The sequence below is a fragment of the Vigna angularis genome, chromosome 5 (assembly GCF_016808095.1).
Source record: "Vigna angularis cultivar LongXiaoDou No.4 chromosome 5, ASM1680809v1, whole genome shotgun sequence".
In the NCBI taxonomy this organism is placed as follows: domain Eukaryota; kingdom Viridiplantae; phylum Streptophyta; class Magnoliopsida; order Fabales; family Fabaceae; genus Vigna; species Vigna angularis.
Window position 1 is genome coordinate 40172424 of NC_068974.1, and position 24901 is coordinate 40197324.

At 30.9% G+C, this 24901-nt stretch overlaps 2 protein-coding genes across 5 annotated transcripts; one reads left to right on the forward strand and one right to left on the reverse strand.

Annotated features, from left to right (window-relative positions):
- Nucleotides 1–1518: 1518 nt before the first annotated feature.
- Nucleotides 1519–5059, forward strand: LOC108339695 (kinetochore-associated protein KNL-2 homolog). Of its 4 annotated transcripts, none has more exons than XM_017576881.2 (9): nt 1519–1829; nt 1920–2005; nt 2174–2318; nt 2717–2864; nt 3396–3965; nt 4154–4212; nt 4360–4436; nt 4537–4592; nt 4762–5059. In XM_017576881.2, the coding sequence occupies exons 1-8, from the start codon at nt 1764–1766 to the stop codon at nt 4559–4561; spliced, it is 1176 nt and encodes a 391-aa protein (XP_017432370.1). In that variant the 5' UTR covers nt 1519–1763; the 3' UTR covers nt 4562–4592; nt 4762–5059. The 4 variants fall into 4 exon arrangements, with proteins under 4 accessions (XP_017432370.1, XP_017432371.1, XP_017432373.1 ...); XM_017576882.2 differs by having other exon boundaries at nt 3408–3965; XM_017576884.2 differs by having other exon boundaries at nt 1519–1810.
- A 7314-nt stretch (nt 5060–12373) lies between these two features.
- Nucleotides 12374–22069, reverse strand: LOC108340363 (disease resistance protein RPP13). Its single transcript, XM_017577698.2, has 2 exons — nt 21193–22069; nt 12374–14481 (listed from the first exon to the last, which is right to left on the reverse strand). Exons 1-2 carry the CDS (start codon nt 21938–21940, stop codon nt 12413–12415), a joined length of 2817 nt encoding a protein of 938 aa, XP_017433187.2. The 5' UTR covers nt 21941–22069; the 3' UTR covers nt 12374–12412.
- Between the last annotated feature and the right edge of the window lie 2832 nt (nt 22070–24901).

Consider the following 24901-nt stretch of genomic DNA (forward strand, 5'->3'; position numbering starts at 1 on the left):
TCAAATATGAAATTACAAAAATTTTGGAGCTTGTAACATTTCTTACACAATCAATCCAAACATGACAATGAAAAGCGTGCATGAAATGCTCCAGAAGACTAGTTTTGGATATCTTTATATTTAGTCTTTTAGGCATCGTCCATGAAACAGTGAAAATTGTGGAAGAAAGAGCAAAAACATTATTTAAGCCTGCATTAGGTATGATACTATAATAATAATAATAATAATAATAATAATAATAATAATAATATTATTGTATTAATACAATAATTACAAAATGTTTAAAAATTTAGTTATTCAAATTTTATTTTATTTTAATTTTATCCAATCAAATTTTATTTTATATTAATATTAATTTTAATTTTAAATATAAAATTATATTTTAATATAGGTTTAATTAGTAATTTATTTTATGTATTTAAATATTTGATTTAGTTTATTTTTATATTTTTTTTCACTTGAATTTTCATTTTTATAAAAAGAATTAACATAATTATATTAAATTGACATTAATACTTTATGAAAGTATTACATGAATTGCACGATAATCACGTGTTAAAATATAATTTTGACATTTGACAAACTCACACTTTCAAATGATATTACCACTGATTTAATGGAATGAATCATATTTTAAAAAATAAAAATTCGATCAAGTTTTTATTTAAAAAAAATCAATGGAATTTTTATAAAAAAAATCAAAGACAAACCCAAATCAAATATCTAAATATAGAAATCAAATTACTAATTAAATCTTTAATCTATTAAAATAAGTTTTTATATATATTACATTTATCAAATCATTTATAAATTTATTTTTTAAACTCTTTCACTTCCTATATCTTAAAATACAAATAAATCCACTTTCTTCTTTTTGTTTCTTCAAATTTATCTTAATTTATTTTTCTCAAATTATTTCTTAATTTGTGTTTGAATTTGAAGACAATTTTAAGAGAGTACTTTTGAAAAAAAAACCAGAAAGGTTATTTAAATTAAGAAAAAAATGTTGACAAATAATTTTTTTTTAAAATCAGCATGTGAAGTTATAAGTTTAATAAAATAAAATAATATTTTAATTGATAAAATTTGATTATATGATTTTATCCCTCATAAAAAAAAGTAAAATAAAATATAATTAATGTAAATTATCTTAAAATGTGAATTATTATTTATAATTATACATCTACAACTATACATAAAGGGAATTTACTTATGTAACTGCTGTTTTGGTTTACACGATTTTATCCTTTATTAATATATTTCATTTTATTATTTTATCTTATAAGTTTTTGTAAATATTTTATTAACTCACTAATATAATCATTCTGTAAATGTTCTTTTAATAATATACGATTCTTTACCAATTATCAATATGTTTCATTTTTTTATTTTTTTATTTTATGTAAATATTTCTACTAGTTTAAAACAAAAAAGATTAAAATTAATAAAATTATATTGAAATAAAATAGCATTTTATCTGTCTTTTCTAATTAATTTTAAACTCCAAGACAAGGTTCCCGCTTTAACTCTAGTTTCTGGGCACAGTGCGCGAACAACTCCACATCGAGGTGTGGCACGAGTGGTGTAGGAGAAAGATTGTTCGTCCAAGAAAACGCAATGCAAGCTGCATCTTCAGCCATCTCATAACCCTAAGATTTCTTACGCTCTCATTTGCAAGAAGTTTGGTAATTTGAAAGCACCATTCTAGAAGCTACATCCATGGTTTGGAGCGGAATAACTGAAACAGAGAGAACAATCCACTAATGGCTGATTCCACTCCGACCGCAACTCCTTCAAACGACAACGAATCGTGCGTTTTCCAACGAACGGTTACTCACGCTCCCTTCGTTCTCAGTTCTTCTTTCAATTTTCCCCTTCCCAAATTTTCAATTCTAACGCTGTTTTTTTCATTTCCGAAGGTCACTTTATATGATTGGTGGTTGATTAAAGCCACAAACGACTTCCAAGGAAAGCGTTTAGCCGTTGCAGGCGTCTCATCGAGAAAGTAAGTCTAAGATTCCTCTCTCTCTTCGTGTTAGGGTTTTCGCGAGTGCTCTCGAGTAATGTTCGTGTCGCATTTCAATTGCTTCGTGTCTGTTCGTGTTGGATATAATGATGGTGACGGTGATGAGAAATTGTGTGATTAGTGTGACTGTTTGATTTTCTGATTCAGGGATGAGGCCATGCGCGTGTTTGTTTCTGCTCCCGTTATCAAAAGATACGACATGTTTTCTCTCAAGACTGCGGATGGGATATACCTTTTAATGAGTGGTTTCATCAACGAGCAGCGCAGTGTTCAAAACGGTTTCGACCCTCAGGTTTTTAGAATTTCGTGGTTGGATAAACTTCTCTGTAAATACTTGTGGATAAGAGAATAAGAAGATAAAATGAATTGAACCTATCTTATGGCTAAAATCGAATTATGCATTTTAGGTTTTATGAAAGTTAAAAGAGATAGGTTCTGTGGACATTAAGTTTGTAAGTTACTTTAGCTTATACCTGAAGTTCAATTAATTTTATTTTTTGTTTTCCCTTTTCCCTTTCTATTTGATAAGCCTTGTTTTAAAATTTTGGTATTTTATATGATGTGCATCGTCTTCATGTAAGTATTAATGTTTTCGGTTTGAATAATGTTGTTTATGGTGATAATTGTCCCTTGTTTTATGATGCGTAATATCTCAGACTGACTTTTCTTTTGTTTTTCCTTCTTTACCAGGTTTTGGACCGATTTTTATTTGGCTTCCCTCCGGACTGGGAAAGCCATGCTCTAGATTTCTCCAAAGAAGAATCAACCACGGGGAATGATTCGGGTAGTGCTTGTCTTGATGACGTACCGGCTAGCTGTCCAGAAATTTTATCTGATGGTAAATATTCGAATGATGTTTGTTACTGATTTGCATTTATTTTTAGTCATTTCTTGTACTTGTTTGGAGTTTTATCATTTTCTGTGTTGTTTCAATAGATATTGTAATTGTCAGTTCTGGTGCGGAAGATTGCAATCGTACTTCTGTTACCTTAGATGAAATTGCATAGTGTTTTAAGTATATAGAAACACGACTGAGTCCATGTTATTCACAAATGAAAAAGGCCAAGTTTATAGACTTAGTTCTACAACTGAATTCCTAGAAAATAGCCCAATAACCCATTTCTAACAATATATTCCTAGTTGTGGGGAAACGCCATAACTGATACAAATAAACCAGAAACATATAACTTCAAAAATGGATTTCCTAAACTAAAGTTCTCTGACTCAGTCAAAAGCTTCTTTGGTATCACCAGAGGAGGCACCGGGAGAGATCACGAAAAGCTATTCCCTAGATATGATTGCATAGTTTCAAAGGGGATAGGTGGGGTTATCATCTCCTTTCTATCCAATTTCTATATAGATATTTTAGTTGCTATCGCAGGTGTGGAAAATTGCATTCCTACTTTTTCTGCATCACCGGAAAAGGCGCAGGGTGATCGGGAAAAGGCATTCCCTGAAAATGAATGCAACGTGTCAAAGGAGGTGGCTGGTGTTAAGGTTACTTCTAGTAGAGGTAGGGAAAGACGAAGTGCCAAGTTGCATGATGTTGAAGTATACCAGCGGAAGAAACCGTCTTCTTCTGGATTGCCTCCGAAGAATCCAAATAATAAGAACCATATTTCAGTGGCGGCCTTAGATAATTGTGATGAAGTGGGACCAAAAAGTCCGGAAACACCTATTCAGTCACAACCATGGAGACAACTACGCACATCATCTGAACAGATAGTACAAAAATCTGCCTCCATAATTTCTAGAACATTGTCACCAAAGACCGAAGGCTGTCATAAGAAAAAAGTCGTCAGGCCTAAGGGACGGAATAAATCTTCCTCTGCTGGGAAAAGTTCGCGATTAAAAGATCCAAGTCACTTGACCAAGGGAAGCGGACAGAAAAAATCAACTGCTTCTCCTGAGTCATCGAGTTTCAGAACATCCAGATCTGGTAAATTTTTCATTATTGTCTGTTCATAAACTACTTATTAGGCTTATAGCTAATAGATGCACTTTATATTATTTTCATGCACTCTCTTGTTATCCAACTCTCACCCAATGCTATTGTTAATCTTTTTTATGTAATTTGAAACGTCATTTACTCTAGACTATAATCATTTTGCCTGGGTTATGTTGCAGGCAGATTGCTTGTACCTCCCTTAGAATTTTGGCGCAATCAAATACCAATATATGATGCGGTATGTGATTTCTTTGTGTAATTGTGCAACTTTTTCTTGGTTGCCATTGGTAGACATTCTGCACACCGAATGGTATTCTCGTGTACACACTAAACATGTCTCCAAATAATATCTATTAACTTTTTCTTTTTGAATGTTATAATTCAGGATCATGTGCTCAAAGAAATTAAGGATGGTGCATCTTTGATATCACCTTGTAGGGTTTCTTCATCATCATCGAGCAGGTATTGTTAACATTATTCTAATTATTCTTTTTAAATTAAATTAAATTATAGCTTTCCATGTGTAGAGAACATTTCCTTAGATTAAAATATCTATGCGCAGTTGGTGGGTCTTTGGAAAAATCTAGGATTCAACTTGATGGCTTCATTCGTCATTAGGTAGAATATAAACAGAAGTACTTGTGCTAATTTATGAAACAAAATATCTTTGTATTCTAAATTCTCAAGAAAAACCATTCTGGTTGAATTAATTGAGATGCTTTTTTGGGCAGTACAAGATTTGATTGTCACATACCAAATTTTGGGTAACTGAGCTTCATGTTTTCAGGAAGGACTGACTTTGATAGAGGTGGGAATGTTGCTGAATGGACGATGAAGTACAGAATAATTAACTGTAGCTGCTTAGTGGTTAGCATTGTATTGGAAGTGTAACCTACCTTCATCATTTGCTTGTATTTTTAAAATTTCCATCGCTGAAAAGACAATATGCATATTTATGTTGGTCTGTAGGACGTGGGTTAAAAGCTTTCGTACACTATACTAACCAAGTTTCTTAGGGCTTGTTTATATTTTTGAGTCATTTTTGATCTATATTAAATTGTGACATATGGTTTATTGTCTTGTAATTTTGTGTTTTATCCAATTTGGATTTATAGATGAATAAAGATAATGTAGACAAGTAGTTCCAAGCTCAACCTCATCTAATACTTCATTAACAATATACATTAGTTCTATGAGATTATATATATCTATTATTTCACAAATTAATCAACTATATTTTTCGTTATATGTGAGAATTATTTTTACATCCAACAATATCATCATTTTAATGTTTTCATGACTTTCACATAAAATACTTCTCCTCATAATTATCTATCAAATAACATGTAAAAAAAGAGGACACTTAAAAAACACGTCATCGATCTAATATAATTATTTCAATATTATATACATTTTTTAATTAAAAGTTATTTCAATAAAATATTAAAAAAGTCTTTTGTTTTTTTTCTAAATTATGACTCGTAAAAATACGTCAAAAAAAAAAAGAGTATGTGTATGTGAATAAACATCAATTGTTGTATAAGAGTTTCAATTAAAATATTATTATGTTAATTTTCATGCCAAATGTAGTTTAAATCGATATAAATTTATGTCAGTTAGATATGGTATTAAGTAAGACTAAATTTATTTCAAGACACATAAATCTTAAACTTTTTTTTTAAATTGGTTAATTTTGACTTAAATCCAAAAATTGTAATACAAAAAAGCTGTATATCAATATTAAAAATTGGTTTTTAATAAATCTTACATTTTTTATTATTGTAAAACAAATATTTTTAATAAAAAAATTTGTTAAATTATCAAATTGTCATACTTTTTGATGATGTTTATGTCACTAATTACTACAAATAAATAAATAAATAAAAGATGATTATTATCAGTGTCATTAATATAATGATGACGACAAAATGTCATTTGTTCTAATATTTATTGCATCATGTTAACCTTACCACAAATAATATAATTGATTAGGCAAAACAAAAATATTTGTACCCGATAATTAATATTCAAAAGTATTTATCATATATTGTAGATAAGTTGGGTATGGCTATCATATTATTCATAGCTACGTTATTCACAAAAAATTAAAATTTAATTTAATTTATATTATATATATATATTTTTAATTTTATGAGTTAAAATTTTTTTTGTTGTGAGTTGAACAATTGTAAACACTATTCGTACTGAATTGATGTATTGTCATATTTATAAGTGATCATAACCTTTATTATCAATATATTTTCAACCAAAATAATGGAAGGCTCTTATAATTCTACATTAATAACAATAATATTCTATATTAAGCACAAAATTTTATATTTTTAATGAGGATAGAACCTATAAAAATAATAGTCCAAGATAAGACTTACACAACATAAACTCAATTAAATAATATGAAAATTTTAATTAAAAAATATAAAAAATAGTGAAGACTTAATTAAAAAAATCCAATTTTAATAAGAAGTATAAAATTTAATTAAGTTTATTATTTATGCATTACTTCTCGATATCGATTCCTTCGATCCTCTTTTTTACATGTTTTTAGATTATTCCATGTTGACGTTATTAGTTTAAACATGTTATTAATTATTTCCCCTAAATTACATATTACTTATATTTAGTGAAATAAAAAGGTAAACCAGTTAAACAAAATAGCTGGAACCAAAATTAGAAATTTTTGTCTAAATTAATAGATCGTAAAGTAGAACAGAGATCAGAAAGTTAAAATAGAACTGTATATATAATGACAGTAAAAACAAATTAAAAGAATATCCTCAGAACAAAAGGTTCTCCAGTTTGTAATTTGTAGACTATGTTTAGGTGGATGACAAATAAACCTTTTCATTGAACTTGTTCTAGTTTTTATAGAGAATTCTGACATATCTAGTATAAATATAAATAATATTTAATTTTTAAATTAATTATGTAGGTATTCATGTGTTTATTTCGTTTTCATTTTTATATTTGATTTTGTTTTAAATTCTAAAATACTCATTGTTTATTTGTAACTCAAAATACCGAAATTTTAAAACAATTTTTCTTCTTAAAATTTTAGTTAAATTTATTTTAATTTTTTTTAGTATTTTAAAAAATTAATTTTTATGGTATTTTTAAAACTTCAAGTTCATTGAAAAAATAACTTTTAAGATAGAAATTTGATTATTTTATCAAATATTTAGTTACATTTTTTATGATTTTGTTCATATTAAATACAATTCTCTATTTCATTAAATTATCATTTGATTATTTTTATTAATATTTTATTTTTATTTTTGTTTAATATTTATGTAATTATGATATATTTTAAATATTTGATAATGAAGAAATTGTGTATCCATAAGATCATTAATAATATTACGTTTATTTCATTTTTATTTTTATAGAAAAACATAATTATTGTATAGAATAGTAAATAAATTGATATAGTCGCGGCATTACTTGAGATTTAAAATGCAAATGAAAATTAAGTATAAAAATACAAATGAAAATGAATATGTGGATAATAAAGTTGTATTTGTCTTATTTTTTCCAATTTAGTCCCTATTCGTGAAATTTTTCTTCCTTTTAGTTCTTTTAGTTTTAAAACTCGTATTTTTAATCCTTAAAAAGTAACAGTGTTATGTTCCTCACGATTCAATTACTTTCATGGCCATCACCATGAGTACACCATAGACAACTCCTACAAAAGCGTAATCACAACGATCTCCCTACACTAATCTTCTTCACTAAATTGAAATCACCATGGAAATCTGTAGAAGAAAATTCAATCGAATGCAAAGAAACCATAAAACCCCAAATAACACTCGCGAAATCGCACGTCATCATCTTCTTCGCATCTGAATAGCAAATTCTAGAAATCAACAATCCAAATCGTGAAACCCTAACTCGTGAGACATCTTCCTTCTTTGGACCACCATTCAGAGAATCTCCTTCATCTTAATCGCGCCATGGAAGCATTAAACGTCTCCCTCATCTCCTTCAACCTCCATCCAAGTCATTACGCCTGCAACAACTTGCGTGAAGCAACCTCCATCTCTCGACACTTCTTTGTCTTTTCCGTTCAACTTCGTGCAAATCGTGTCTGTCTTCAATCAAGCACTTTTACGCGAACGTGTCTTCAATCATTTATGAAATCAGATGAAGGGTTTTTATGGTTGAAAATAATTAGGGTTCTTAGCAAAAAGAGAAAAAAAAAAACGTCTCAGGGGAAGTGGCATGTGACGTGGCTCGCCATTAGCCACTTTACAGAAAATCTAATGTCGTTGCTTTTTAGAGACTAAAAATACAAGTTTTAAAACTAAAAGGACTAAAAGGAACAAAAGTTTCGAGTAAGGACTAAACTCAAAATCGTGTGATACTTAAAAAGACGAAAAACATATTTAACCCTAAAAAATATTTATTTAATATTTTTTATTTAAATTAAGTTTTAAAAAACCTTTCAATATTAAAAAAATATAAATATAGCTAATTATTATTTAAATTTAATTATTTAAATTTAAAAAGTCAAAATTAAGATATCACTAATATTTCACATTTTACATTCTTTTACTCTATATAAAATATATCCACAAAATACATCCATAAAATAAATAACCAACTATTTTGAATAATAAATCTCATACGTCTCTCTACTAACATGATTCCACTCATCATCTGGAGTTGGAAAAATTCCTATAATGACTCGAACTCCATTATTTGTTTTCAAAATTTCTAAGATGTGAGTCATTTGTTTTGAGGGATCTTCCGTTATATGTACTTCTCTCAATTCATTCAAAGAACAAAGTTCAGTTGGGAGATGATCTAATGGTTGACATTTCTGGATAAACACATTTTGAAGCTTCTGCATTGCACAATTGCCTAATCTCCACTTTCGAAGTTTTATCTCTCTCATTTTAAACACTTCAAGTTGTGGGAAGCCACCATCGGCACAATTGAGGTCAAAGGAATCCTCATCCTCCTGAAGAGACCCTATTCCCCCAAGTCTCAAAACTTTGAGTTTGGAGTGATTTGCGAGACTATTCATCCCCTCATCAGTAATGCACTTAATCTGTAACAATGTTAACTCTGTAATGTTTGGGGGTAATATGAGCATAGAGGTTAAAAGATCTACAACACCACTAATTATTAAGATAGTTAAACAACTTAATTGTCCTAGGCTTTGAACAGGAAAGGGGACAAAATCAGTAATTTATTCAAATGATTTAATTGTTGTAGGTTCTCTAATAAATTGGGTAATTCACCTACGAAACCATATTCCCCCACGAACCTCAACCTCTTAATATTGGGGAATATTCCTTTCTTTATTAGAGATATTTCTTGCGTATTTGGTACAAGAGAGATGGTTTGAAGATTCCACATCTTCTCATCTGATTCTGAACATCTTCCTCGCAACTTGATAGGCCCTTGTGTATACAAGTGCCTTAAATGTTTCAGTTTCCAAATTTGACCAGGGAAAGACACTGGCATGAGACGGTTCCAACTACCCAGGTCTAAGGTTTGTAGATTCCAAAGGTTAAGTATCGAATCTGGAACAAATGTAGTATAACTAGATAATATTTTCAAGTACCTTAAGTGGATGAAGTTCCCTAAGTTGGAAGGGATCTTGTTCCGGTCGTTAGGTCCAAACTCTAACACTCGAACCAATTTGAAGTCGTCCAAAAGCCATTTCCACTCTATCCAAATTTAAATAAAGTGACAAAATACAAATAAAAGAAATAAACTGAAAATTTTTACCTTACACTTTTACACTTTATCCAGAGTGACATGTGATAGTTAGCACATCACATTATCTTTTTGTCACATGGTAGGATTCTCATTTAACACGTTACTTTTTGAAAAACAAATAAAAAGAAATTTTTTTTAAAAAAAAATCACATAGTAACACATGACACTTAATTAATGTTGTTAATACTATATATTAACGAAAAAAGCCCAGTTGTATCATATTTTAAAAAATTATGACCTATTCAGACTACTTAAAATTTGAAAACTTAATTAAAATTCGAGTATAAATATAAAGATCATTAAAAAATTTTGACCTAAAATTAAAAATTAAAATAATATATATATAAAATAAAGATGAGTATTTTGACCGAGAACAAATGCAGAGACTAAATATAAACATACATATTTTCATTCTCATACCCAATTAAAAAAATCAAATATTATTATAATCATTTTCATACCTAACCAATGCAAAGATTCTTCGTCAAAATAAGAAAAAGTTTAAAATATACACGAGTTTAGTTTATTTGTCATCTAATAATTGTTGTAACAATTTTTTTAATCTTATCTTAATAAGTTTTGTGCTCCTATAATTTATAATTTAGGACATGAATATATATATTTATGATAACATAGAGGAAAAGTTTATAAAAATATGAATAATAATAATATATTTTTAACAATAGTTTTTTGATAATATTTTAACATTATCTATGTATCATTATGTGATTGGTCTATATTGATATTTATGACTATTATTATTAATTATTATTAATTATTATTAATTATAAAGCCTATCATATAATAACACGTAAATGATATTAAAATATTTTTAAAGTATTAAAGAATATGATTTATATTACGAAGTACTGAACCATTGACTTGGAAGAGATCTAAAGTTATTAAGCTTCATCTTTTATTTCTCGAGTAAATTTTTGCAGTATTTTATGATTTAATGGTTTCTTTTAGATATTTGCGATTCTAGAAGCCATGTAAAAAAATTTCTGAAATTTTACTGTCTAAAACTGGTACAAATTTCAAAGAACAATCGATCATGGTCATACAGTATTAAAATGCAAATAGTTTTAGAAAGAAAGCATGATTTCTCTATCACTTTGACACTATTCTAATCTCTTTCGTTTTTATTTTTCTATAGTCGGGGTTAAAGTCACTTCACAGTATCTCCAGTCAAAGTCAATGTCTTCAAAATTTCACGATTACTTCTGGTGAAATAAAATTGTGTAATATTTTATATGGGAGATGATAATCTCTCATTATCCAATCTATTTTCAATTTTCAATGAAAGTTTATCATTTTATACTAATTACAATATCTCAAAACAAACTCTTAACATTTGACGCGTTTCTCTTGTATTGAGTGTTAAATATTTGCAGTCTTTTATGAATTCATGATTATTTTAGATCTTTGCGATTCCAAAAGCCATGTCAAAATTTTCTAACGTTGAATTGTCTAAAACCGGTGAAAAATTCAAAGAAGAATCGATCACAGCCTAACGGCATTGATTGTGTGACACCCGGGCACGGAGACGAGGGCGGGGAGTGATGCCGGTGCAAGAAGCATGGTGCAGGGGCACAGACAAGGAGCGGCTCCTGGCAGCTTCGGGTGGAAGGGGTACATGGACGAATCGAACATACACCGGAATGAGAGGGATCTGGAGACTGTATAGGTATGGGACTATACAGTTGAAGGATATCTTAAAGGAATTGATTTGACTACTCATATCACCAAAATGCATTTGTTTTTCGGTAGCCTGACTCATAAGAACTCCCTAGTTAAGCGTGCTTAGCCTGGAGTAATTCTGGGATGGGTGACCTTCTGGGAAGTTTTCTCGGAAAGTGTGCGAGTGAGGACAAAGCACATTGGAAAGCTTGGTGGTGATCTGTGGGGGCAGTCGATGGTCCCTGTGAGTTGCCGGGGCGTTACAGATGGTATCAGAGCCTAGCCTCTCCCAGTACGGTGTGGTTCGAGGACGAACCAGAGCAAAAGCTGGTGGGCATGTGACACCCGCCCTCGCCTGACTCATAAGAACTCCATAGTTTGAGTGAGGACAAAGCACATTGGAATGCTTAGCCTGGAGTAATTCTGGGATGGGTGACCTTCTGGGAAGTTTTCTCGAAAAGTGTGTGAGTGAGGACAAAGCATGGTTTTTGTATCACTTTGACTCTATTATAATCAAATTTTGGTTGTTTCGCTGTTTAAATTTTCAGCTCCATGCTACTTAAATTTCAAGTTCTACTTTGCCCATATATAAGCAAATTCCACTTCTTCTCCATTTTTAATTGAGAAAGATGAAAACCCCGTGAGATGATCAATAGAAGCGTACTAGAGTATTCCAATCCACATTACAAATTTAATAAATATATACATTATTTAAGTTTAATTAATATTTTAATAAATTTAAATATTTTTAATTGAATTTTATTATACTCTTTTATGTTGATTAAATAAAATGTTTATATTTAGCCTCTTCATCTTGTTTATTTTTTTCTATCCAGTCACCTTCCTTATTTTTTTTATATGTTAAAAAAATATAAGGTTTGACAATTAATTAGAAATAACATTGTTGTTATAGTAAAACAATAAATATTTTTAATAAAAAAATTGTTAAACTACTAAATTATCATATTTCTTAATAATGTTTACAAGATAAATAATATTATTGATGTAGATAATCACGACTGGGATATGGATTGCATAAAATCTTCTGCTGCCTTATGCGCAAAAAATAAGAGTCGTTGTCTGTAATAAATGTCATCATTCCAAGGTGAAAAATCTCCTATAACGACTTGAACTCCATTATTTGTTTCCAAAATTCTTAAGATATGAGTCGTTTGTTTTGAAGGAGAGTCCGTTATATGCACTTTTCTCAATCGATTCAAAGAACATAATTCATTTGGAAGATTATCTAATGATTGACAATCACGGATAATCACATTTTGAAGCCTCCGCATTGCACCATTGCCTAATTCCCACTTTCGAAGTTTCAAATATTCCATTTGCAACACTTCCAGCTGCGGGAAACTGCCACTGACACAATTAAGGTCAATGGAATCTTCCGACTCAAGTGGATTTCCTAAAAGTCTCAAAAATTTGAGTTTGGAGTGATTTGCGAGACTATTCATCCCCTCATCAGTAATGCACTTAATCCATGACAACGTTAACTCTGTAATGTTTGGGGGAAATATGACTTCAGAGGTTAGAAGGTCCAAAACATTATCAATGATTAAGATAGTTAGACAACTTAATTGTCCTAGGTTTTGAACCAGTTCTTGGGACTTGGAATCTAACAAAATCACCAATTTATTCAAATGCATTAATTGTTGTAGGTTCTGCAATAAATTGGGAAATTTACCTTCATAACCATGATCCTCCACATCCAACCCCATACTCTTAATATTGGGGAATATTCCTTTCCCTATTAGAGACGTTGCTTGCACATTGAGTATAAGGGGAGAGATGGTTTGAAGATTCCACATCTTCTCATATGAGGATGGTGAACATCTTCCTCGCAACTTGATAGGCCCTTGTGTATTCAAATGCCTTAAATATTTGAGTTTCCACAATTGAATAGGGAAAGAAATCGGAACGTCATACCTCCAAATACCCAGATCTATGGCTTGTAGATTCCAAAGGTTGAGTATTGAATCTGGAACAAATGTACCAAACATTAAGTCTATTCTCAAGTACCTTAAGTGGATGAAATTCCCTAAATTGGAAGGGATCTTTTGACACCTGTTAGGTCCAAACTCTAACACTCGAACCAATTTGAAGTCGTCCAAAAGCCATTTCCACTCTCTGCCATGAACCTCATACTTTGGCCCAAAGAAAAACAGGGAACGAATACATGAATGGTCATTATTGCTTGAAGAAATGTAGTGACCCATGTCTACCTGAATGGACAGTCTACGAGGTTTGGTAGGGAGTAGAATGTTATTGTTTGTGCAAACTTCAAACACTTTGTCCTCTTTGCTCTCTGATATGCAAAGATCTCTAAGAAGATCATGAACCTTACATGTCTTCAAACCTCCATTAAAATCCATTTTTGCTACCTGGACCAAACTGCGATCGATGAGCTCGTACAAGTAGTCTTCCGCAACATCATCTGGGTCTCTATTTCCTGTATCTTGTATAAAACCCTCCGCAACCCATTTTTGCAATAATGGCGTAACAGGTATTTCAAAGTCTTCAGGAAATAAGCCAAGATAGAGAAAACATGGTTTTAGTCTCCTTGGCAAGTTGTCGTAGCTGAGTTTGAGAACTATATCCTTCACTTGGGTCTCATCTCGAGTCAGATACCAATTAACATGACCTACCACTTTAGACCATTCTCTATCTGACTTTTCCTTGTTGGCTAACAACCCTCCTAAGACAATGATGGAGAGCGGCAAACCACGACAACTTTGAACCATTTGCTTTCCTAGAGGCTCCAAATCAGAAGGGCAGTTTTTACCCCTAAACGCTTTCCGGCAAAACAACTTCCAACTTTCTTTTTCACTAAGGAATTGAAGATGGTGAGGAACATCATCACCAGCATGCAAGGCCACCTCTTTCAAACGACTAGTGATCAATATTCTGCTGCCTCTGTTGTTGTCTGGAAATGCATCTTTCAGCTCATCCCAATCCTGCCTTTTCCACAAGTCATCTACCACCACAAGATACCTTTTCCTCTCCAAGTAGTTCCACACATGTTTCTTCAGTTCCTCCTTACTAAGGTCCTTAATGTCTCCTGCGCTTTTCTTGCCTCTTTTGTTGCCTCTACGTTGCAGTTCTAAATCTGGCATCAAATGCTTATGAAGGTCAATCAAAAGATCATGAACTCTACACTCGTTTGAGACATAAACCCATGCATGACAATCGAAGTGGCTCATCACCTGGCTGCTATTATAGACCTTTCGGGCAAGGGTGGTCTTCCCCAATCCCCCCATGCCAACGACAGAGACAACTTCACGATTTGAACCACCTCCTAGGAGTCGCATGACGACATCCTTGGAGTCCTGGACAAAGCCAACTACATTCTCTTCCTCCACATCTCTTCTTAGCTTGTGCAGCAATTGCAACCTTTCCTTCTCCTCCTCTTCCGCTGCCAATTGATCAGTGGTTTCTTTGAAAGCATCATATTTGTCCTTGTTGTCGCGTATCTCGTTGAGAGTGGTTTTGAGCTTGTCTATTTTGTGGCCTACGTGGTGCAGCAACCTTACTTGGCCAAAGCCACGGAGCATCCTCCCGAGAATGGTTCTCCTCTTGTAAATGGAAACTTTGGCTACGAAAGTGTCGATGACATCCTCAGCTAAGTGGGCCACATCTCTGATTTGGTTCAAAACAGTATGTTCCATTCCCTTCTTTCTCTTTGTGGTATTGAGGAGTTCTTTGATCATTTGAAGTTCGTACTGGAGGGACTGGACCCTGTCCTCCACGCCACACAGCAAGTTAGCTTCGCGTGAGGCAAGCTGGGCTAAATGATCTAAAACAAAGGTAACTACACTCTCTGCCATTACAGCGTGGACGAGATGTAGATTTGAATCTGTGGTTTGTGGTGGGTGATGGAAGAAGAGTAAGAGGAAATTACTAAGGCAGCAGAAAAAGCAATAGAGTGTAGCTTGCAATCGCATAGAAAAGAATATTCAAATGTATATATAAAAAGTGGCTCCAATTGTAAAGAATATATAAAGACTTGGGTTCAAGAGTTCTGGTTTTATCATGCTACTTTTGAAGTGAACCTTCCCCGTAATGAGAGTAGCGTGGCACCTTCCTGCTATGTGCATTGCACATTCCTGCCATGTGCATTGCACCTTTTACCCATTTGATTTAGAATATTTATATTTATGATAGTACTGTGTTCAGTTTGTTTTCTCGGTATTAGATGCCACAGAATAATATATATGTAAGTGGCATCTTCTCGTGCATTGCACCTTCTATCCATTTGGCTTAGAATATTTATATTTAGAAAACTCACAAGCTCACAACAAAGATACACTCAACAACTTAAAATACAACTTAAATGTGTGAAGTGATGAGCACTCATTACAAGCAAACAAGAATTCTTTCGGTGGAGCACTCTCTCTCACACTTGCACATCATGCTTCACAAATTTATAATAAAAAACTGCACTGCACAACAATCATCACACGTCACTAGCTACTAAATTATCACAATAATACAAAAACTTAGTTGGCAACCTTCTGTACCCATTTGCCCACTTACTAACAAGGTAGACCATTTAAAGTTGCCAACTAAGTTTCGACCCTCAGGTTTTTAGCATTTCGTGGTTGGATAAACTTCTCTGTAAAAACTTGTGGATAAGAGAACAAGAATATCAAATGAATTGATCCTATCTTAATGGCTAAAATCAACTTATGCGGGTTTTATAAAAGTTAAAAGAGATAGGTTCTGTGGAAATTAAGTTTGTAAGTTACTTTAGCTTATACCAGGAGTTCAATTAATTTTATTTTTTGTTTTCCCTTTTCCCTTTCTATTTGATAAGCCTTTCTATTTTATATGATGTAAGTATTAATATTTTCGGTTTGAATATTGAAGGATGTTGTTTACGGTGATAGTTTTCCTTGTTTTATGATGCGTAATGTCTTAAATTGACTTATGTTTTGTTTCTTTTTCTTTACCAGGTTTTGATGCGTATTTTATATGATGTTGCCATCGGTAGACATTCTGCACACCGAATGGTATCTCGGGTACACACTAAACATGTCTCCAAATAATATCTATTAACTTTTTCTTTTTTGAATTTTGTAATTCAGGATCATGTGCTTAAAGAAATTAAGGATGGTGCATCTTTGATATCACCTTGTAGGGTTTTCTTCATCATCGATCAGGTATTGTTAACATTATTCTAATTATTCCTTTTAAATTAAATTAAATTAAATTATAGCTTCCCATGTGTAGAGAACATTTCCTTAGATTAAAATATCTATCTTTGGGAAAATCTAGGATTCAACTTGATGGCTTCGTTCATAATAAGGTAGAATATAAACAGAAGTTCTTGTACTAATTTATGAAACAAAATATCTTTGTATGCTAAATCCTAAAGAAAAACATTCTAGTTGAATTAATTGAGATGCTTTTTTATAAGTTTCTTAGGCTTGTTTATAAGTTTTTTTTTAGTCAATTTTGATCTATTAAATTGTGACATATGGTTTATTATCTTTGTAAATTTTGTGTTTTATCCAATTTCGATTAATAGATGAATATATGTAGACAAGTAGTTACAAGCTCAACTTCATCTAATACTTCATTAACAATATACATTAGTTCTATGAGATTATATATATCTATTATTTCACAAATTAATCAACTATATTTTTCGTTATATGTGAGAATTCTTTTTACATCCAACAATATCATCATTTTAATGTTTTCATGACTTTCACATAAAATACTTCTCCTCATAATTATCTATCAAATAACATGTAAAAAAAGAGGACACTTAAAAAACACGTCATCGATCTAATATAAATTAGGATGAAGGCTATGATCTTCACACAACTATGTATGAAGTTATATAATTTCATTTCCTGGTATGAAACATTTCCTATGAAAAAGTATAGACGTTTATGGTCTCAAATAGTATTACCTTAATATTGAAAGGAATGTTTTTACTATATACTTATAAAAAAAATATTATTTTCATAATGATTTCCATATTGCTACTAATTAATGTAGTAGGTGATAACAACCTCCCCATATTTTCAATGAAAGTTTATCACTTTGTATTATTAACATGTGAAAATAAATAATATTGAAAAAATAATAATTACACCACTCAAATAATATAAAAAATTAAATAAATGCAAAATATAAAAATTTTAAGTACTGAATATATAAAAGTAATTCAACAGATACATACTAAATTTGCAATATGATTGAGTTGAAATCAGAAAAATTCACAAAACTAAAAAAGTCTTAAATTAAAATATTTACAAAAGTTTTATAAGTTAGAGTCGTCTTTTTTAAAAAAAAAATAATTTTAGTATAAGATAAAAACATGTAATTAATTTCTAATTTCTTGCAAATTTAAATATTTTTAATTTATAAAATAACTGTATATGAACATTCTAATCAAATTAGTATAATTTTTTTAAGAGATTTTAATATATTAAATCTCTGAATCATTATTTCATAAACAATAAAATGATAAACTAAAATGCAATTTCTATGTTTCCTTTTATTTTCCACATAATAAAAAAATAAAATAAAACATTCCATCCAAAAAACCAAAAATCAAAAACTGACTGCAAACTTGTAGAAAGAAAGGCAAAATAAAAGACATAATGAACTGAAGGCAAATGAAACATGGAAGGCAAATGAGCTACTAACCATATTTAAGATACCTAATCATTCTCTTCATCCCAAGGTGGAATATGTCCGGTGAAGACTTGAACCAATTCTTGCGGTTTGCAACCAAGAAAACATCGAGGAATAATCACTAATAGAAATTTTTACCTAAATTAGTAAATTAGTTTATAATAGATCGGAAAGCACTGATCAGAAAGTTAAAATACAATTGTATATATAATGATAGTAAAAACAAATTAAAAGAATATCCTCAGAACAAAAGGTCCACCAGTTTGTAATTTGTAGACTATGCTTAGGTGGAGTGACAAATAAACTTTTTCATTGTTAATACAGAATTCTGACATTTATCCATAATAAATATAAATAATCTTTAATTTTTTTAAATTCATCGTGTAGCTAAGCATTTATTTATTTCGTTTTCATTTTTATGTTTGTTTTTTGTTTAAATTTTAAAATACTCATTGTTTATTTGTAACTCAAAACAAACCGGATTTTTGAAATACTTGTTCATCTTACAATTTTAATTGCATAATTTTATTTATTTTATGGTATTTTAAAAACTTCAAGCATTAGTACAAAAACTGTGTATAACATTACGCGTAAAAACGTCTCATAACAGAATAACCAAAGTAAAAATGATTGGTGACAGTTTTGTAAAAAAAACAGCCTTAATACATATAAACGTCGGCCTCCACCAGATCAGACGTCAAATCTTCTGTCAGAAGGTGCAAAATCAGAGTTGAAAGGACACTTTTTCAGACATTAGACGTAAAACATAGAAGGGGTCAACCCCTAATACATTAGACGTCGAATCTCCCTCCTCATACGTCAATAAACTACAAAAATACGTTAAAAGAAGCACCAAAATGGAATTTTTTAGCAATTAGACGTCGTTGGTGGATGGAGCGTGCATTCATCAAATCATTAATAATATTATGTTTATCTTATTTTTATTTTTATATTTTTATCAAAAAATTAATTAATTTTAGAATAATATATAAATGGGTATATACATTACTTGAAAAGATGAAACAATATAAATATAAATAATTATTATTTAAATTTAAAAACTCAAAATTAAAATATTATTAATATTTTATGTTACATCACAAAGTACATCCATAGGTAAATATTTAAACATAAAACAATAATCCTAATCATCAAGAAGAGGTAGTCCCTGTAACAACTTCAACTCTATTATTTGTTTCTAAAATTTGTAAGATGTGCGCCATTTGTTCTGAGGGAGATTCCGTTATATTCACTTTTCTCAATTCATTCAAAAAAAATAGTTCAGTTGGGAGATTATCTAACAGTGGACATTTGTGGATAATCACATTTTGAAGCCTCCGCATTGCGCCATTGCCTATTTCCCACTTTCGAAGTCGCATATATTTAATTTCCAACACTTCCAGCTGTGGGAAGCTGCCATCCATACAATTAAGGTCAATGGAATCCCCAGACTGAAGTATATTTCCCGAAAGTCTCAAAATTTTGAGTTTGGAGTGATTTCCCAGACTATTCATCCCCTCATCAATAATGCACTTAATACCTGACAACGATAACTCTGTAATGTTAGGGGGAAATATGACCTCAGAGGTTAGAAGGTCCAAAACATTACCAATCACTAAGATAGTTAGACAACTTAATTGTCCTAGGCTTTGAACCAGTTCTTGCGGCTTGTGACGTCCGATCAAAATCACTAATTTATTCAAATGCTTTAATTGTTGTAGGTTCGGTAATTCACCTTCACAACCATAAGCCTGCACGTCCAACCCCATATTCTTAATGTTGGGGAATGTTCCTTTCTTTATTAAAGATATTGCTTGCTTATTGAGTATAAGAGGAGAGATGGTTTGAAGATTCCACATCTTCTCATCTGATTCTGAACATCTTCCTCGCAACTCGATAGGACCTCCTGTATTCAAATGCCTTAAATGTTTGAGTTTCCACATTTGAAAAGGGAATGACGTTATTGTACTCTTAAATATTTGAGTTTCCACATCTATGGTTTGTAGATTCCAAAGGTTAAGTATTGAATCTGGAACAAATGTACCAAACATTAAGTCTATTCTCAAGTACCTTAAGTGGATGAAGTTTCCTAAATTGGAAGGGATCTTGTGGCAACTGTTAGGTCCAAACTCTAACACTCGAACCAATTTGAAGTCGTCCAAAAGCCATTTCCACTCTCTGCCATGAACCTCATAATGTGGCCCAAAGAAAAACAGGGAACGAATACATGAATGGTCATTGTTGCTTGAAGAAATGTAATGACCTATGTCACTGTGAATGGAGAGTCTGCGAGGTTTGGTAGGGATTAGAATGTTATTGTTTGTGCAAACTTCAAACACTTTGTCCTCTTTGCTCTCTGATATGCAAAGATCTCGAAGAAGATCATGAACCTTACATATCTCTAAACCTCCATTAAATTTCACTCCTGTTACTTGGACCAAACTGCGATTGATGAGTTCATACAAGTAGTCTTCCGCAACATCATCTGGATCTCTATTTCCTGTATCTTGTATAAAACCCTCCGCAACCCATTTTTGCAATAATGGCGTAACAGGTATTTCAAAGTCTTCAGGAAATAACCCAAGATAGAGAAAACATGGTTTTAGTCTACTTGGCAAGTTGTCGTAACTGAGTTTGAGAACTATATCTTTCACCTGAGTCTCATCTCGAGTGAGATACCAATTAACATGATCCACCACTTTAGACCATTCTCTATGTGACTTTTCCTTGTTGGCTAGCAGCCCTGCTAAAACAATGATGGAGAGCGGCAAACCACGACAACTTTGAACCATTTGCTTTCCTAGAGGCTCCAAATCAGAAGGCATGTTTTCACCTCTGAACACTTTCCTGCCAAACAACTCCCAACTTTCTTCTTCACTCAGGAATTGAAGATAGTGAGGAACATCATCACCAGCATGCAAGGCCACCTCTTTCAAACGACTAGTGATCAATATTATGCTGCCTTTGTTGTTGTCCGGAAAAGCATCTTGCACCTCATCCCAATCTTGTTTTTTCCACAGGTCATCTACCACCACAAGATACCTTTTCCACTCCAAGCAGTTTCGCACCAATTTCTTCAGTTCCTCGTTACTAAGGTCGTTAATGTCTCCTACGCTTTTCTTACCTCTTTTGTTGCCTCTACGTTGCTGTTCAAAATTTGGCATCAAATGCTTAAGAAGGTCAATCAAAAGATCATGAACTCTACACTCGTTTGAGACATAAACCCATGCACGACAATCGAAGTGGTTCTTCACCTGGCTGCTATTATAGACCTTTCGGGCAAGGGTGGTCTTCCCCAATCCCCCCATGCCAACGATAGAGACAACTTTACGATTTGAACCACCTCCCACGAGTCTCTTGACGACATCCTTGGAGTCTTGGACAAAGCCAACCACATGTTCTTCCTCCACATTTCTTCTTAGCTTCTGTAGCGATTGCAACCTTTTTTTGTCCTCCTCCTCTTCTGCTTCTGCTGTGGATTGATTAGTGGTTTCTTTGAAAGCGTCATATTTGTCCTTGTTGTCGCGTATCTCATTGAGAGTGGTTTTGAGCTTGTCAATTTTGTCGGTTACGTTGTGGAGCAACCTTGCTTGGCCAAAGCCACAGAGCATCCTCCCCATAATGGTTCTCCTCTTGTAAATGGAAACTTTGGCTACGAAAGTGTCGATGACATCCTCAGCTAAGTGGGCCACATCTCTGATGTGGTTGAATACAGTATGTTCCATTCCCTTCTTTTTCTTTGTGGTATTGAGGAGCTCTTTGATCATCTGAAGTTCGTACTGGAGGGACTGGACTCTATCCTCCACGCCATACAGCAAGTTAACTTCGCGTGCGGCAAGCTGGGCTAAGTGATCTAAAACAAAGGTAACTACCCTTTCTGCCATTACAGCGTGGACGAGCGTGTTGATTTCGATCTGTGCTTGGATACTGGGTTTGTGGTTGGTGATGGAAGTAATAGGGATTTACTAAGGCACCAGAAAAAGCAATCCAGTATAGCTTTCAATCGCATAGAAAAGAATATCGAAATGCATACTTTGCAAAGTGGCTGCAATTAAGAATTTATAAAGACTTGGGTTGTGGTTTTATTGGTCCATTGACTGTGCGTCAACCATTACTACTTTTGAAGTAAACCTTCCCATTGAATGCATAATGTGAGTAGCGTAGCACCTTCCTGCCATATGCATTGTACCTTCTACGCATTGGGCCTAGAATATTCATATTGAGAAATGATATTTTTTCAAACACAAATTTTTTAAGACATTATTCTTCCTTATTTTTTATTTTTTTATCATCATTAGAAAAATAATATGTATTAAATGAATGTAAATATATGTTATTCTCATTATTCTTATATTTATGACAGTTCTGTGTGTTGTTTGGTGGTTATTAGATGGCATAGAATAATATATATGTAAGAGATTCATTTGTTTTATTTCGTCTTTATATATCAACGTCACCCAACGTATTCAAACTGAATCCACGGCACTCCATCGCTTCTGATTGGATCAAATTGACTTAATATATATTCTAACAATTTCTAAACACTAATATCTCATTCACTAAATAAAATAGAAGAACTTATTCATATACTAAATATGTCAATTACTTTATTTTGCTTAATTTGTAAGGTCAAACTAAATTCATTAAAAGGTTTAAACGAAAAATAAATACAAATTTTAATGAATTAGTTTTGTTTATTTAATTTTTACAAAATTTGTATGATTTTTTATATATATACATATAACTGTCGTTCTATAAAACAATTCCATTTATATACTCAACCAAACCTTTTCTCAATTCCAACTCTGATAATACAGTACAATTTTCTCTTCCAGTTTCAATTTTTTTTTACGCATATAAGTAATTGTTTTGCGTTATTTTTTTGAATTAGGGTTTTCTTCAAACAATTTTTACATTATTTTTGTTATTATTATATATCACTGTTCAATAAATAAAAATAATGTTTTTTTTAATTTAGCTTATAGGCATAATGTTAAATCAACATGTTTGTCTTTTAAGTTATTGAATTTTAAACAGGTTAAATATGTTTTTGGTCCTTTAACTTTTAGTGAAAATTGGAATTAGTCACTCTTCAAAATTTTTGCCTAATTTAGTCCCTAAACTTTAGAAATGTGTGAATTTAGTCCTTTTTAACTAAATTTTGTTAAGTTTATTTGATGTTTCAAGTGCGTTTCATGATAGCATTTGAGTTATTTACACTGTTTGACACATTTTTGCTTCAATGTTAACTGAGAAATGCGTTTGAAACATGAAATAAAGTTAACAAAATTTGGTTAAAAGGATTAAATTCACACATTTCTAAAGTTTGGGGACTAAATTAGTCCAAAGTTTAAGGGACCAAAAATATATTTAACCCTTTTAAACACTTTTCTCTAAATATACCATTGTCATGATTGAATTTAAGCTAAATGATATGGGCACAATTTATAATCAATAAGTTGAAAACGCAACTAGTATAATTATATGAAAAACAATAAATAATTTGTCTATGCGAATACATTCTTATTTTATATAAAAGAGTGTTGAAACATGCTAGAGTGGAAGAAACTTTCTATTAAATATTTATATAAAAATTATTTTTCATAATATATATAATACTATATGAAATAGTTGCCTTAATATTGTGACAGCAAAAAATAACATCACTAATGTAAATTAAACGAGTTCTTTAATTACCCGTATAGATGTCACTTTAGTTGTCAATCATTTGAAGAGTTTACTAGAATTAGTTTCATCTAGTAATTATGTGACAGTTCTTAACCTTTTGACATAAGTTCTTATGTACTACAATAATTAATGATCTTAAACAAATATTTTAAGAATTTTCAAAATCTTTATATATATATATATATATATATATATATATATATATATATATTTGAAATGCTAAATATATAAAATATATTAAATATGAAATATTAGTTGAGAAATGCATTTTAAATAAATTTAATAAAATTTAGTTAAAAGAATTAAATCTTCATATTTATAAAGTTACGAAAAAAATTTGTTTAAATTTTTGAAAATAGACTAATTTTAGTTTTTACTAAAGGGACAAAAATATTATATTATTTTTTATTATAATTTTTTTCTTTTAATTGTTTGGTTTAATGTGAAATCAATTCACATCTGTATGATATTTTCTCTCTCATTATAACCTTTATGTATTTATATTTAAATTATATATGTAAATTCAATATTCTATTTCTTATATTTGAATTTTTCTACTTATTTTTAATATTTTATTTATTTTTTTTTCACAAAAATGTTTAACTCTTGATTAAAGTGTTAAATAATATAAATCCTTCATCTATTTGGTAATGTAAAAAAATTATTTTCTTTATCCTTCATATATTAAGCAATATAACAAATTTATTTTCTTTATTCAATTATTATTAAAGACACCTTCATTATTTTTAAAATTGAAATATTTAATTGCATATTGCTTACCGCATGACACCTTCCTGCGAAGTGCACATTTGGCTCAGAATAATATATATGTAAGACATTTTGGGAGTAGTTGATCTATATAGCCACGTTCTTCTAGATTCTGCGCATGAGCAAACTCATATATATATATATATATATATATATATATTAAATTGGACACAGATGTGCTACATGTATTTCCACTGGTCATAATAATTTTTATTATAAAACAAATTTTAAATTATATTCAAAAGCTTTATCAAAATAAACTATTATATTAAATAATATGAATATGATAAAAAATACTTTATTATGAAAAATATAGAATTGAGTAATTAAACTCACACAGTTATTTCCAACAATATACTATAAAAAATTACAAAAAAAAAGAACATGGC

Excerpts from the sequence above, each read along its gene's own strand:
- LOC108340363 (XM_017577698.2), bottom strand. The coding sequence starts at position 21,940 with ATGGCAGAAAGGGTAGTTACCTTTGTTTTAGATCACTTAGCCCAGCTT. Across the intron at positions 14,482-21,192 it reads TTTTGAACAGCAACGTAGAG|GCAAGAAAAGCGCAGGAGAC; the intron begins GCAACAAAAGAG and ends GCAACAAAAGAG.
- LOC108339695 (XM_017576881.2), top strand. The coding sequence starts at position 1,764 with ATGGCTGATTCCACTCCGACCGCAACTCCTTCAAACGACAACGAATCG. Across the intron at positions 2,006-2,173 it reads GCAGGCGTCTCATCGAGAAA|GGATGAGGCCATGCGCGTGT; the intron begins GTAAGTCTAAGA and ends TTTCTGATTCAG. Across the intron at positions 3,966-4,153 it reads TTTCAGAACATCCAGATCTG|GCAGATTGCTTGTACCTCCC; the intron begins GTAAATTTTTCA and ends GTTATGTTGCAG.